General features: G+C 34.4%; 2 protein-coding genes across 2 annotated transcripts in view; one reads left to right on the top strand and one right to left on the bottom strand.

Annotated features, from left to right (window-relative positions):
- Positions 1–8,231, bottom strand: part of cxxc1b (CXXC finger protein 1b) — a 10,277-nt gene extending 2,046 nt beyond the window's left edge. Inside the window, exons 1-11 of the mRNA XM_073826101.1 lie at positions 8,031–8,231; positions 6,768–6,883; positions 6,584–6,684; positions 6,351–6,475; positions 6,052–6,207; positions 5,827–5,964; positions 5,540–5,647; positions 3,206–3,384; positions 2,895–3,102; positions 1,642–1,752; positions 1,488–1,537 (exon numbers count right to left, since the gene is read on the bottom strand). Coding sequence (XP_073682202.1) covers positions 1,488–1,537; positions 1,642–1,752; positions 2,895–3,102; positions 3,206–3,384; positions 5,540–5,647; positions 5,827–5,964; positions 6,052–6,207; positions 6,351–6,475; positions 6,584–6,684; positions 6,768–6,883; positions 8,031–8,033 — 1,295 coding nt within the window. The 5' untranslated portion in view covers positions 8,034–8,231. The remainder of the gene's footprint in view (positions 1–1,487; positions 1,538–1,641; positions 1,753–2,894; positions 3,103–3,205; positions 3,385–5,539; positions 5,648–5,826; positions 5,965–6,051; positions 6,208–6,350; positions 6,476–6,583; positions 6,685–6,767; positions 6,884–8,030) is intronic.
- A 1,440-nt stretch (positions 8,232–9,671) lies between these two features.
- On the top strand, positions 9,672–15,235 carry LOC141293746 (uncharacterized). Its single transcript, XM_073825802.1, has 3 exons — positions 9,672–9,771; positions 10,060–10,278; positions 14,922–15,235. The coding sequence occupies exons 1-3, from the start codon at positions 9,672–9,674 to the stop codon at positions 15,233–15,235; spliced, it is 633 nt and encodes a 210-aa protein (XP_073681903.1).
- Positions 15,236–15,431: the final 196 nt, after the last annotated feature.

The raw sequence follows: 15,431 nt of genomic DNA on the forward strand, positions 1-15,431 counted from the left end.
ATATATATATATATATATATATATATATATATATATATATATATATATATATATATATATATATATATATATATATATATATATATATATATATATATATATATATATATATATATATATATATATATATATATATATATATATATATATATATATATATATATATATATATATATATATATATATATATATATATATATATATATATATATATATATATATATAAACTTTTATTGTCTGTTTTGAGTGCTGGGCAACAATTAATCATGATTAATCGCATCCAAAATAAAGGTTTTTGTGTATAATATAATAGAGGTACGTTTACACGTTTATATTTATTTATGTATATTTAAAGACACACCTACAGTATATATTTTCAAAACATTTACGTGTATACATTTATATTAATATAATTTATATTATATATTATATATAAATATATTTAATATATAAACATAACACACTTTTCTTAAATGCATGCATGTGTATTTATATATACAAAATTATACACCGTACACACCTATATTATGTACACAAAAACTTTTATTTTGAGGGTGTTTTAAAAAAAAAGTTTTTTATGCTTATCGAGGCTGCAGTTATTTGATCAAAAATACAGAAAAAGATGTAATTTGGTGAAATATTATTGCAATTTAAAATATCAGTTTTTTAATATAGTTTAAAATTGAATTTATTCCTGATTTTCAGAAATCATTCTAATATGCTGATTTGAACTGTGCTGTTTTTTTTGGGACCTGTGATAGGTTTTTTTTCCAGGATTATTTGATAAATAAAAAGTTAAAAAGAACAGTGTTTATTCAAAATAGAAAGTCTGTTACAATATACACTACTATTCAAAAGTATGGGTCAGTAATTTTTTTCTTTCTTTTTTTAAAAGAAATTAATACTTTTACTTTTATACAGCAAGGATGTGTTAAATGGATAAAAAGTGATTGTGAAGGCTTACATTGTTAGAAAAGATTTCCATTTTGAATAAATGCTGTTCTTTGTAATTTTTTTTTCATTAAAGATTCAGAAAAAAGTATCACAGGTTCCAAAAAATATATATATTAAGCAGCACAACAGTTTCAACATTGATAATAAATCAGTATATCAGAATGATTTCTGAAGGATCATGTGACATTGAAGACTGAAGTAATGATGCTGAAAATTCAGCACTGCATCACAGAAATAAATTATATTTGAAAGTATATTAAAACAAAACAAAAAAACAATATAAGAAATTGCAATAATATTTTACAATATTACTGTTTTTTCTGTATTTTTGATCAAATAAATACAGCCTTGATGAGCATAAGAGAAAAAAAGCATTACAAATCTAACTGATTCTAAAATTTTGAATGGCAGTGTATATACGTAAAATCTTGGTCACCCATAAAGAAAGCAGAGGAAGTGAATGAAAGATATTCAGGGGCATTCAAACAAAACTGCTATACTGTATAATAATGATTCAAATATAGCCCTCTTACCCTTCTATTCTGGTTGGGAAAATGGAACCGAAAGATGTCTGGCTTTCATACTGTTAAAATAATAAATCAAGCATGAGAATAATACAAACACATTTTGTTTAATAGCATGATACAGTGATCAATAAATAGGTTCAAAAGCAAAATATTTATTCACCTTGGCATAACATCTCTCCATATGCCTTAGCGCCACCTTGGGGTTGACAGGGTGACTGCAGGACACACAGAAGATCTGAAGGTCTGTGTCCTCACTGTCTGTTTCATTCACCTGGAAGACAGCACATTAGCTAGTACACACTAATGATGATGTCTGAAACATAAAATTCAGTCTCTTACCAGTTATTCTAAATTCAATGACACTGGCATGAGAAAATATTAGTGGAAACTAGGGGTGGCACGGTTCACAAAATCCACGGTTCGGTTCGTATTGCGGTTTTAGGGTCACGGTTTTCGGTTCTGTACGGTTCTTGTTTTTATTTTTCATTTTAATCTTTAACACTCCAGAAGTTTTCTTTGGCATATGAAATGTAGCTTGATTATCCACAATTAAGGATACATTATTAAAAAAAAAAGTTATATCATGTAATCATGCACAAACTGAACTGGACTTGACATTTTTGAGACCATCTCTGAGGAAAGCTAGGGGAGATTTGATACAGCAAGAGAGAAGACATTGATAACATGCTTTTCATTTATTTGGCAAAAACAGGACAATGTGTATCTCTACAGGAATTTGCGTGCCTTTTTTAGCACATAAAGACTGAACTGAAGAATTAACTTGCCTGTCTACCAACACACTGGCGTGATGTCTTCTCAGATGAACTGACAAATAAAGATGAAATCCAAAATGTTCCCACACACCTGACCTGGCTAAGGGGCCGTTCACATGAAGCCTCTTTTGCGCACTCAACTTTGTTATTTCAAATGTAGACGCGTGGTATGCGCGCTCGTAATGGAAGCGACGCGGTGCGGCACGCTCGTTTTTTCCAGGCGCGTACGTGCCGCATCGAGATAAAAAACATCTCAACTTTTCAAAATTCCGCAAGCTCACCGCAGACCATGTGACATGAACCAACCAATCAGCTTCATCCTTTCCTTTAATAAAATTGAAAGCACAGCCATGTTGGATGAACAGCGTATCATATCTGGCGCATCTTCCAACTCCGGGCAGCCTTACCTATCTCTCACACTTGCCATTTCTACACGTGACGTAACCTGCAGCACTCCACTTTTACTGTGTGTATGTCTACACACACCTCTTATTTCGCGCAAAAAGGACACTCACGAGGCTACATTGCGCATGCGTTGAACCGTTGAACCGTGCGGTGCACACACGCACCGAACCGAGACGAGCGAACCGAACGGTTCGGTTGTTTTTCATGTACCGTGCCACCCCTAGTGGAAACTCACATCCTCATCCTGTTGGACCACTTGCTGCTTGGCTTTGGCAATGATGCCCTCGAGCTCGTGGAAGCGGCGCTCCATCTCGGCGAGGCGCATCCGTGCGGCTTGCTGCTCCCTGCGGATGCGCTCCAGCTGTTTTTTGCCCTGTTCCTCAGCAATGCAGGGGCTCTGCTGCCATTGCTGGATGCGCTGTGGGAGGATCTCGTAGATCCGGCTGCACAGATCAGCAGATCAATCAATCAATACGATCTTCTTGAAACACATTAACCTGGTATAACATTCCATGCTGGTTGGCTGCACTTAATGAAATAACCTACTTGGCGGCCAGCTTCATGCCACAGTCCTCAGAGCAGTATTTTGAGTTTGGACGTGCTGACTCGATACAGTTTGGTCCCAGACACTGTTGCATGTCTCCTCCATGTCTGCCATCTCCCCTCTCGCTATGTTTTAAACGATCACGGTGCTTCTGTTTCTGCTTGTGGCGACGGGACTCTTTCTGTTAAAGGAACCGTATGTAAGAAATTTATGTCAGTTAATCATAAAATGGCCCTGACATGTCACTAGACATTAAGAAATCATGTTCATTTCAAATACTTATATCACTGACAACAGTGGTCCGGCCAGGATATTGTCATTTAAAAGTGAGAGTTGCAGCCCTCAACTGATGTTATTTTTGTCATTTTGTGTTTTGGTCTGAGGCTCCACCCTCCAGCTATCTACCAATCACGAAGTCAGTAGAGTTTTGTGATCCGGGTTGCCAGCTCTGTTACAGCTGCGGCTATACGAACGTGTCGGATAAAACATGTATAACGTTACGAAACCTAAAAGACCTCGTTATGAATCCGAAATACGTTGTGACAAAGTCCGAAATAAAAATAGGATTTGTATAGGATATGCCTTTGAAAGATGGAGTCGGCTGAAAACGGAGAAGAATTTGAAGATAGACGCCATCGTTGGTAATTTTCTCCTGGACAAGTAAGATTCATCCATGTTTGGATAACTTTGCTTCCGTACACAGTGGATTTCCCACGGTTGGTCGTGCAAAATGTGTTCATAAAAAGCTTTATATCGCACCACTAGCAGGGTATGAAAACAATCTATGTTCCGACTGAAATGTGGTATTACAGTACATCTTTACGAAATATTTGGCTAATCGCCATCTGTAAATTTTTGCGATACATAATTAGTTCGCAAAACATCTCTTGTGAAGCATAAACATAATTAACAGAAGAAAAACAAATTACTGTGTAGGACTCGTCACTTGAAGCTCCTTGTAGCACTAGCAGCCTGATCCTGTAGCTTAGCTGGCAACCTCGAGTCAGGGGGGAGCGGGAGGGGATACACCGTTCTACAGTATTTTGAAAGTGATTGCAGTACCAGTTTTGGCCGCAATCCTACATACGGTTCCTTTAAAGATGAGCACAGTTAATGAAAACTATTTTGGAGAATGTTGGTAACCAAACCGTTTTTGATCCCCATGGACTGCCATATTATTTTTTCCATACTATGGAAGTCAATGGGGACCCAAGTGTTTGGTTATGTACATTCTTTGAAACATCTTTGATGTTCAACAGAGGAAAGAAAGCCATACTGTTTCTGAGGTGAGTAAATTATCCCATTAACTCTCTTGTTCTGTTCTGGAGATGATTTTCTTTTTTTAGGGCCTTATGAAATTTGTTTTATTTTTAACAAATTCGGTTTTTTTTCCCCCATTTACATTTTTCTGGATTTCATTTTTTCCCCCCATTTACATTTTTTAAATAATAATCAAAAAGCTTGTTTAATTAATTGAAATCATGAAACTAACATGATTTAACAATTTATTCAAAGTTTAACAAAAAATTACATTTTTTTAAGGCCCTATGAAATGTATTTTAGTTTTTTCTCAAGTTCATTTTTATTTTTTCCCAAATTCTGTTATTTTTTGTTTCCAAATTCCATTTTTTTCCATTTGATTTTTCAGAATTCCATTTTTTAATTTACATATTTCTAGACTCGTGTTTTAATGGTTAAATTTAAATATATATATATATATATATATATAAATATATATATATATATATATATATATATATATAAATGTGTGTATATATATATATATATATATATATATATATATGATTAAAAAGCTTGTATAATTAATTGAAATCATGAACATTTAACAAAAAATTACATTTTAAGGCCCTATGAAATGTATTTTAGTTTTTTCTCAAGTTCATTTTTATTTTTTAACAACTTCTGTGTATTCCATTCATTTTCTGCAAGCCACTTTAATTACTTCATTACATTTTACATCAAAAGCATCTCTAATTAATTAATTTTATTAACAAATATTTATTTTCACATATAATGTTGTGTATTTACTTTTTCTGGTAAATAAATTATTGTAAATCATTTTTCTGGTAAACATTCCTAAAGAATAATGTTTTAATAATGATTTTCTTAGTAGTAGTAGTACTATCATTACATTAAGTAATATATTTGTCAACTTTTATATTGATGAGTTGCTGTAAAGAACTTCGTGTTTATACTTGTATATATGAAGATATTTTTTCTCAGAAGAAATGGTAAAATGCTTATGAAACTTTTCTCAGAGGAGTTAGGTAAAGGATTGTCAGCAAGCACAGATAAGCAACTCTGTCTCATTGTACCTTTTTGTCAAATTTCTTGTCTCTCCTCTTGACATGCTTGACTTTGATAGCTTTCTTCCGTGGGACAGGACTGTAAAGTGGGCCATCTTCATCATCACTGCCCCATGACTTAAAAAAAAAAATCATGAGAGAAGGGTGAGGTTCGTTTATGAGTGCTGGACCTGAAGCATCAAGCATATCTCACAAAAAAATATACTCATGTTAAAGTATACATTATAACCTGACGAGAGTTTAAATGAACGTATATACTAAGTGGTTGTGGTTAAGCTACAGCAATTAGTTGTTACCGCATTTCTGTCCTTGTAATGCTCATACGGCTCCATATCGTTCTCATCGTAATCATCTGAGTATCGTCTGCCTCTGTGCATTATATTGTCCTTCCTCTCACACAGAGAAAACTCCTCATCTCGAACACGCAGCATTTTCTGCAAAAAAAAAAAAAAAAATTGTGAGCGAAAAATAACAACAACAAAAAACAAAAATACAAACCACCTAAATTTAAAGACGCTTACCCGTGCACGGACGACACACTGCCTTAGTCGACATTTCTGACGAATCTTGTTTGGGCCACCAAATTTCTTCATGTCTTTACAAAAGTCGCACTGACCACAGTCCTCCGTTCTAGTGCAGGGTTCACATTCACCACACATACGGGCGGAGCGCTTCACCTGGAATGCAATTAGTGGACAGTAATATTATTTACATTTAATATTATATAGATAAATTTTGGTCAAACTGCCCACCTATAATTTCATAGAGGAAGTGTTACTATAATAAGCAAACTTTGTTGGTAAACCGGAGAAACACTAACTTTAGATCCTCGCCGCTTATCGATCTTGTACTCCGGAGTGCTGGATCGTTTCTCAACCCTTTCTGGCTCAACGTCTCTATCGCGGTTCTTTTTCCGATACCGTATTGAAAGAGATGGATCCATTTCTAAAGGAAGAAGAATATTTTAAAATGCATTAACAGATATTCTAACAGAGTATAATATGTTTAAGTGCATATTTGAATATTTTGAGGTGAACGTCATTAGTCACTGACCCTGACACTGTTTGCAGTACCACTCCCTGATCGCTTTGGCCATCTTCTCGGTCACATTTATACAGTGACCATGGAACCACTCATTGCAGTTGTCACATCCACTATGGAAAATGATTTAATACAAATTAAACTTTCAGTTTGAACACAAAGTATGTCATACTTTGGTTGGAGAGATTCATCTTACATCATGAAGCAGTTTATGTCTGATTTTCGGCAAATGCAGTAGAGAGGAGCGTTCTCTCCATCTGCTACACTGTTGCCCATAGCTGGCGTCTGGTCTATATCAGACATCTCGCTGTCCTGTGAGGACAGAGACAATACAATGAAAAGCTAATAACGGAAAACTGTTCACAAATACATGAACTACTCTACCTGTCAAAAGTTTTTTTTTTTTTTTTAAAGAAGTCTCTTCTGCTCACCAAGCCTGCGTTTATTTGAGCCAAAGTACAGCAAAAACTGTAAAATTTGGAAATATTTTTACCATTTAAAATCACTGTTTTCTATTTGAATATATTTTAAAATGTAATTTATTCCTATGATTTCAAAGCTGAATTTTTAGCATCATAACTCCAGTCACACATTCTTTAGAAAGCATTCTAATATTCTGACTTGCTGCTAAAAAAAAACATTTATTATTATTATTATTATTATTATGTTGAAAACAGATGAGCAGAAGTAGAGAGTTCAATTTTGATCGATTTAAAGCATCCTTGCTAAATAAATGTATTAATTTCTATCATTTCTTACCCAAAAAAGAAAAAATATATACTGACTCAAAAGCTTCTTATGTCAGATTAATGCTGATCCATCAAAGAATCCTGAAAAATGTACTCAACTTTTTAAAATGATGATAATAACAATAAAAAATGTTTTTTGTATAGGATGTGACACTGAAGACTGGAGTAATGATGCTGAAAATGTAGCTTTGATCACAGGAATAAAATACATTCTAAAACGTATTTAAATATAAAAGTTATTTTAGTAAAAATATTTCGAAATTTTAGCGTTTACTGTACTTCGAATTAAATAAATGCATGCTTGGTAAGCAGAAGACAAACATTAAAAACCTTTTTGACTGGTAGTGTACAACAAGCTACACTTATGACACACCCGAAATTACAAACAATAAATAATAATAATAACAACAACAACAACAACAACAAAAACAACAATAGTAGTAGTAGTAGTAGTAGTAAAAAATAGATATCCATTTAAAACAAAAAGTACAAGTACATGAGTCTCAATACATATTAGCATGTAGCACAGTTGTTAACAAGTAAATCGATTCGCTATTAACCTATGCAATTTTACTCCCGTTTACAAAACATTTAGTGAAATACTTCGTTGTTTCATTTGCAACAATTGTTTTTATAAAATTTATTCAGTTTTTTCTTTTGACTGATCAAGACGGAGCTAATATGCTATCAATTCATAATAGCAAACCTACCATCACTGCTCCCCGCCTTCTAGAAGATCCGATCAAACGGAGCAAATGAAGACGTTTTAAGATAATATCTCACTGCATGAACAGGCCAGTCTTCTGAATGCTCCGACCTCGATAACAGTGAAATTCCTCACACAAAACTACGAACTGAACCGGTCTTGTAAACCCAAAATAGTTAGCTCTTGACCAGTAGCTAACAGCGTCGTTTCGGTTCCGTTCAGGCAGAAGACTGCTTGTCACAATAAAAGTCCCCACCGAGAAAAACTACGTTAATATTCTAGGTCGTTTACAAATTAAGCGTATTTTATAGTACAGTCTTAAAAAACCTAACAATGTGTTTCTATTACTGTTTTATAATAAACAACGTCAGTAATAAAACAACAACAATGATTTTAAGAAAAATGCACATAATAGTAATAATAATTTTATTATTTTATTTTAGTATTAGTAGTATTAGTATTCGTTGTATTTATTTTTATGTTGTTCTTACAATAAATGTTATTGCGTTTATTTCTTGGTAGGGGGTGTGGTGCATTTGCGTCCTATCAACACTATGACATGCTAACGAATGGATAATGATCAGGCAAAGCAACGGCCCCTACAGAGCAAGTCAAAGAAAATCAATCTGGCATCTGACGGACGATGGGATGAATGTTGTTGTGAAGGTTAGTGAATTTCAATCAACTTTAACGATCAAACATTTGTAAGATGATAGAATAACTCTGTAAAAAGCAATTAGAAAAAGTTACAAAGCAACATTGTTTTCTCGTAAGTTTTAGGTTGACAAAGAAACTATTATAACGTTAAATATCACACCACTCCTGCTGATATAAATATCTGTATACATTTGTCGACATAATACATAATAGTTTGTGTTTACAGTAATGATTTTGCCCTTAGTTATCTTTGTTGACATTTGGGTTCCAGGAGCGTGTTAAATCATTTGTGATGTTGAATTCTATGAGAATGTTTATAGAACAGTTTTGTTTTATATATAATATATATTGTATATCCAAATTAATATCCTTCCAACTTGAATTGTCTTTTTTCAAAGCAAGATTTTGAGATCTTCTTGAAAAGAAGTTTTCCTAGCATCTCTCTGACTCAAGGTAAGCAAACACTGGACTAATAGGTTGCTGAAATTTATTGCCCTCTTTACATCTAAGATGCCTCTTATCCCTGTCACAACATTATGTTCGCCAAATGGATTGAGATTAATAATAGATTAATGACTCTGGCACTTTTTGCTCCATCAGTACTTTTTATGCTAGGCTTTGAATTTTTGTTGCATATATATATATAACTTTATATAATATTTTTTATATACTTTGTGCATTTGTACATTATATCCATCAGTAAAAGTAGCCTTATTTGTCCCAAGTCAAAAAAGTAAATCAGTATTCACATAATCAACTGTTAGTTTTGTAATATATCAACATGTCAAGTGATCAATTAGCTTTCTCCCTCTGCAGTATTTTACCATTAGTATTTAAAATATACCACAGACTATATAGCACATCTATTGTCTTTGCTTCCTGTGTTTGAATTTTTAATGACATAGTTAAGAGTTCAAATGCTCCGGCATTTTCACTCTATATCTTTACACTTATGTTGTAGCGAATACAGTGAGAGGAGTTTCAAAAGATGGATTGTGAGGATGAACACGGCAGCCAGTCAGCAACTGGATCAAAATCCAACTTTCATGAAGATGAGCCGCAAAATAATTCAGTTCTCAATACATCTGGTAGGATTTTCTATTTTCTTTCAATACTTCAGAAAGTATTGAGCAGCTAATAGTGTTTTTTTAATTATTCTACAGAGCTGTCAGACGTAAAAGACTTGGAATCTACTAGAACATGTCTGAAGACAGATGAACTATCACCAACCGATGAACTCTCTGGGAAGGAAAACTCGTGTCTTATTTCTCCTCTTAGCAAATCGAAACCTCTACCATTTGGTAAATATTATTCACACTACTGTTCAGTTTTTAATCTAACATCCAAATAATGTTATTATTGTCTTTTTTTTTTAGATGTGCATATTAAAGAATTCCCAGCAGATGTGAAAAATCCATTTCAGAATGTTCTAAACCCTGCGAGCAGTGACGTCAGCGATGCTTTTCCTGTCTGCGTTCAACTACCCACAAAACATCTCAAAAAGTCACGTATCATGACTTATAAAGCAACACACCGTCATCGCAAAATCAGCCGGTCCTCCACCTCCACACTGAGCCTGAAACCCCCTGTTGAAGGTAAGCAACACCTTGAATTACATTTGACTCAATGAAATGAGGGATTCAATTTTTATGACTTCTAATGCATTATAGATGCCGAAGCCTTCGCTTGCACGCCTGACAACGGCTTTCTTTCTTCCTGTCATGTTGTATCATATTAATGAGGATAAATTGATGAGGATGCACACTAAACTTTTTCGGTGTGGTGCTGATTAGTAGTATTAAGGCTCTTAAACTTGTACAAAACAGGATGGCAGTTTTATGATGGACTATGCTGTCAGCAAAGCTGCTTTATTTGTGGTTGCCACATCAATATTTTGTCAGTGATTCAACATTAATGGAATAATCTGAGTTCATTACAAGTTAAGTTCAGTCGACAGCACTTTTGTTGTAATGTTGTTGATTACCACAAAAATTAGACTCATTTGTCTCCTTTTTTTTTTTTAAAGTCTGGATTACAGTGAGGCTTTTTACAATGGAAGTGAATGAGGCTAGTACACAGTGGTGAGGAAACTAATTACATGTAACAATGTTGCGTAATTTAATTACAAAATAAATGTAACTGTAAATTCTTACAGTTACTTATGAAAATGTTAACGATTGCAAATGGGGCTACATCTGAATATTTTCACACACATACAGATTTGAGTAATTTCTTTCCCAGACTAAAATATGATACATCAATGTTTCAGGAGTTTGAGACACAGTAGTAGGGCTGGGCGATAAATCGATTTTATCGATTAACTCGAATGTGTAGTTTACATCGATTTGTTTGAATGAAAATCGGTTTTCTCTTTAATATCCGCCAACGCTCCTCTCTGGGCTCCAGCAGTTCCGAATGAGCCCAGTCCTCCCCCCGCGAATTTACCATATTAGAAATACATATATTTGTATTCAGAAAGGCACGGAAAACAAATAACGCGAGCCACTAAAGGGATATGATTAACAGCATATTTGTGTTTGCGCTTAGGGGAGCTTCAAAGGTTTCAATATGGCAAGCCGTTTTGACTTTTATTCCATCTCAGGATATGACTTCTTGATATCAACAATTCAGTTTTCACTAGTGAAAATGTTAATTCTTGATATCAGCAATTACATTTCCACTAGTGACAATTGCTATTTTTGATATCAAGAATCTAATTGTTGATATCAGAAAATTAAGTTGTTGATATCTGTAATTGTATTTTCACTAGTGAAATGTCTCCATAGACTGCCATTCAAAATCAATTGTTGATATCAAGAATTCAGTTCTTACTAGTAAAAACCTTTATTTTTGATATCAGCAACCATGTGGTTACTAGTAGAAATATATATTGTTGATATCAAGAATTTAATTCTTGATATTTAATTCTGTATGTGCCTTAAAGGAACACTCCACTTTTTTGGAAATAGGCTCATTCTCCAACTCCCCCCGAGTTAATAAGTTGAGTTTTACCATTTTGAAATCCATTCAGCCGTTCTCCTGTTCTGGCGATATAACTTTTAGCATAGTTTAGCATAGATCATTGAATCCTATTAGACCAATAGCATCGCGTTCAAAAATAACCAGTGAGTTTCGGTATTTTTCCTATTTAAAACTTGACTCTTCTGCAGTTATATCGTGTACTAAGATCAGCGGGAAATGTAAAGCTGTGATTTTCTAGGCCGATAAGATTAGAAACTACACTCCCATTCTGATGTAATAGTCAAGGAAGTTTGCTGCCGTAATATGGACACAGCAGGCGCAGTAATATCACTGAATGGCTGAATGGATTTCAAAACGGTAAAAATCAACTTATTAACTCGGGGGGAGTTGGAGAAAAAAGTGGAGTGTTCCTTTAAGAACTGTTTTTTTCCTAGTCATGCCAGTGTTTCCTGTCAAAGCTATGCAAAGATTTGATTTCAAAAACAGTATCATAGCTATTAAACTATGATAGAATGATCTCAAAAAGAAGTATTTTGTGGTGTGGTTGCTATGCTTTAAAATAATTTTTTTATCTTAATTCAAGTGATGTAGGTTTTGGAAGTCTGACAGAAACCAGTGTTGAATTCTGTAAGAAAATGAGTAACAGTTGAAAACATTCATTAGAAATTTACAAAAGTAATCAAATGTAATCAGTTACATTACTTTAATAAAGTAATTTATGTAGTTACACTACTAAGTAACCCTCCCACAACATGATAAAACAGAATAGCAACCAGACATAAACAAAGTTTCTAATCAATTTTACAACTTTGTTGCCATGACATTGATTGTTTAAAGAAAGAGTTTATCCAAAAATGAAATTTGCTGAAAATGTACTCCTCCTCAGGTTGTTCAAGATAATAAGGTGTTTCATACCTTCACCGTGTTTGTTTCTTCATCTGAATAGATTTGGAGAAATGTAGTATTACACTTGCTCACCAGTGGATCCACTGCATTGAATGAATGCTGTCAGAATGACTGTATCCACACCACTCCAGTCCATCAGTTATCATCTTATGATGCAAAAACCTTATAGCTTAGGAGAAACAAATCCATAATTAAAAGGATAGTTCATTCTAAAATGTAAATTTTGACATTAACTACTCACCCTCATGCAGTAGCGTGTTTAGGCACCACGCGCCGGCGGAACGCGATTTCTTCCGATGGAAATCCATAACCGGACATTTTTGTAATTGGTTTAATATCGGACTACTGATAAGCTTTAGGACAAGCAATGCTGTTATCGATATCCGCGTTTTGTCCGTATACTTCTGTGTTAATTGCGATTTAGAAGCTGTTCTCATAACCGGACGCGCCTGCTGTGAGAGGTTTGGCATGTGCCGCAGCGGCACCGTCTCAATCTCTGTCCGGCGCAGGTAAAATTATTTTAAGGCAAATGTGAGGTGCAATTCATATTTCTTTATTAAATAACTTACAAAATAATTATAAACTTTCTGTCTGGCGTTATTTTACAAACAGCACGAGTAAATCTCAGCAAGCTCTATGTCTTTCCCTCTCAAAATGCGCAAATGGCTTTAAATTAGACGAACGTTACCACATCGCATCAGCACTATAAGCAAGCTGCACACAGGTTGAAACAGGAATTGTCACAGTTTACATGTCAATAAAGTTTATAATATGCAATTTTTTTTAAAGTTTGGCCAGTATTTAAACCATTCAGCACTTCTGCGCTCTCCAGAGACGTGCTCATAATTGGTCTGTTGTGAAAACAAAAGTACACAGCATGATTAAACATTTAATTACAGATTTTGAAAAAAAACCTCAACCGCTTAAAAAAATCCTCCCTCCAACAAGAGTCATGTAAAAGGCGAATTCACGCAAGTTTCAAAAATGAAATTCAGGTCCTGAATGAATGTCTGTAAAAATCCTGATGGGAGTATCAGTATTAATACTTCTAGATTATAACAATAAGCCTTTTTATCATGTAGATAAAACCAGAGATGAAAATGTCCCTATAAGAGGGACATTTAGGTGCAATAAGGCCTCCTTCCTGATTAAGACAATATGTTCATTTTATTATATATAATTAGGGACGCTATAATTCTCTATTCCATTGTGTTGTGCTCCTATGCATGATGTTCAAACATGTTGTGGTTGTTCTCTCTCTCTTTGAAGAGTATTTTTATTTTAAAAAGGTGCTTTATGTGTCATTTTCTGTTTGTTTAGAGGGATTTAAACTGCATTAATAAAATAGCTTGAAGTTTTCAACATCTTTTTACATTATTTATTTTTGCACCAACTTATAGAAAGTAGTATAACGGTATCAATTAGTATTGTATCAGTAGTGGTAAAATGTAAACAATACTTATCCCTACCACAGAAACATTTGCAAAATCCACCTAGGGGGCCCACCCGGGACCACTTGCTAAGGGCCCCCAAAACACAAAACACGCCCCTGCCCTCAAGTTGTTCCAAAACTGTAAGACCTTTGTTCATCTTCGGAACACAAATGAAGATATTTTTTATGAAATCCAAGAGCTTTCTGACCCAGCATAGACAGCAACGTACCTGACACGGTGAAGGCCCATGTAGACATTGTTAAAATAGTCCACGTGACATCAGTGGTTTAACTGTAATGTTATGAAGCGATGAGAATACTTTTTGTGTGCAAAGAAAACAAAAATAATAGCTTTATTCAACAATTTCTTATCTTCCTAGTCAGATTTCGACACGTTCATGATCTTAATGATGAATTTATCTATTACAAATAGGCATCTTTTCACGTCAGAAGATTAACTGATGGACCAGAGTAATGTAGTTTAGTTGTGGATTATAGTGATTTTTTATCAGCTGTTTGGACTCTCATTCTGACAGCATCTATTCACTGCAGAGGATCCATTGGTGAGCAGGTGAAGTAATTCTAAATTTCTCCAAATCTGTTCATCTGAAGAAACTCATCTACATCTCGAATGGCCTGAGGTGAGGCCTAAATTTTCAGTAAATTTAAACTTAAATTTAAACTATTCCTTTAAACAGCTTTTAATAGAAGTAATTTTATAAAAATTGTAAGCTAACTATTATAAGATCTTATATACTTGTATTGCAAAAGCCTCACGCTCAATCTTTGCTTTTTTAAAAAGAAAAAACTCAAAAAAACAGTTGAAACAAGTTTTTGCTGTAATCACCTGCAAATATACATGCAGAATATATTTAAATATTTATATATATTTTTTTTGCTTTTTTCTTGCACTTCCAGACCTGTGTGCGTCCTTTCTGTTGGCGTGTTTGTTCTGCAAGTTTTGGGATTGCGTGCTGGCCGTTGGCGATGGATGTCAATACTGCGTGGCCTCTATCTGTTCATCCTTCTGCTCTAAGGCATGCTGTTGTGACCCTGCCTCTCTGGAGGACTTAATGGATTTTTGCCCATGTTGCAGCTGCTCTGAATACATGGCGGCATGCGGCTGTAGTTGTGGAGAAAACACCTTTGACTGTTCTATTTGCGATCTCTGTCTACAGACGACTGAGTGTCTGGAACTAGGCATGGAACTCTCTCAGCTTCTGTTTCACTAGCTGCTCATGACATCTCACACTCATTTATATACTGCTCATGACAATCAGATAAAGCTGGAATGGAATGTAGTAAATGTAATGTGCTGATTTCACAAGCATGTAGTGTAAATGTGCTGGTCGATCGTGGCTGTGATACTGCACGGCTGCATTTTATACTGCATTTTGATACTGCATTAGAGGATAATAAAGCATATGC

The sequence above is a fragment of the Garra rufa genome, chromosome 20, assembly GCF_049309525.1.
Source record: "Garra rufa chromosome 20, GarRuf1.0, whole genome shotgun sequence".
NCBI lineage: Eukaryota > Metazoa > Chordata > Actinopteri > Cypriniformes > Cyprinidae > Garra > Garra rufa.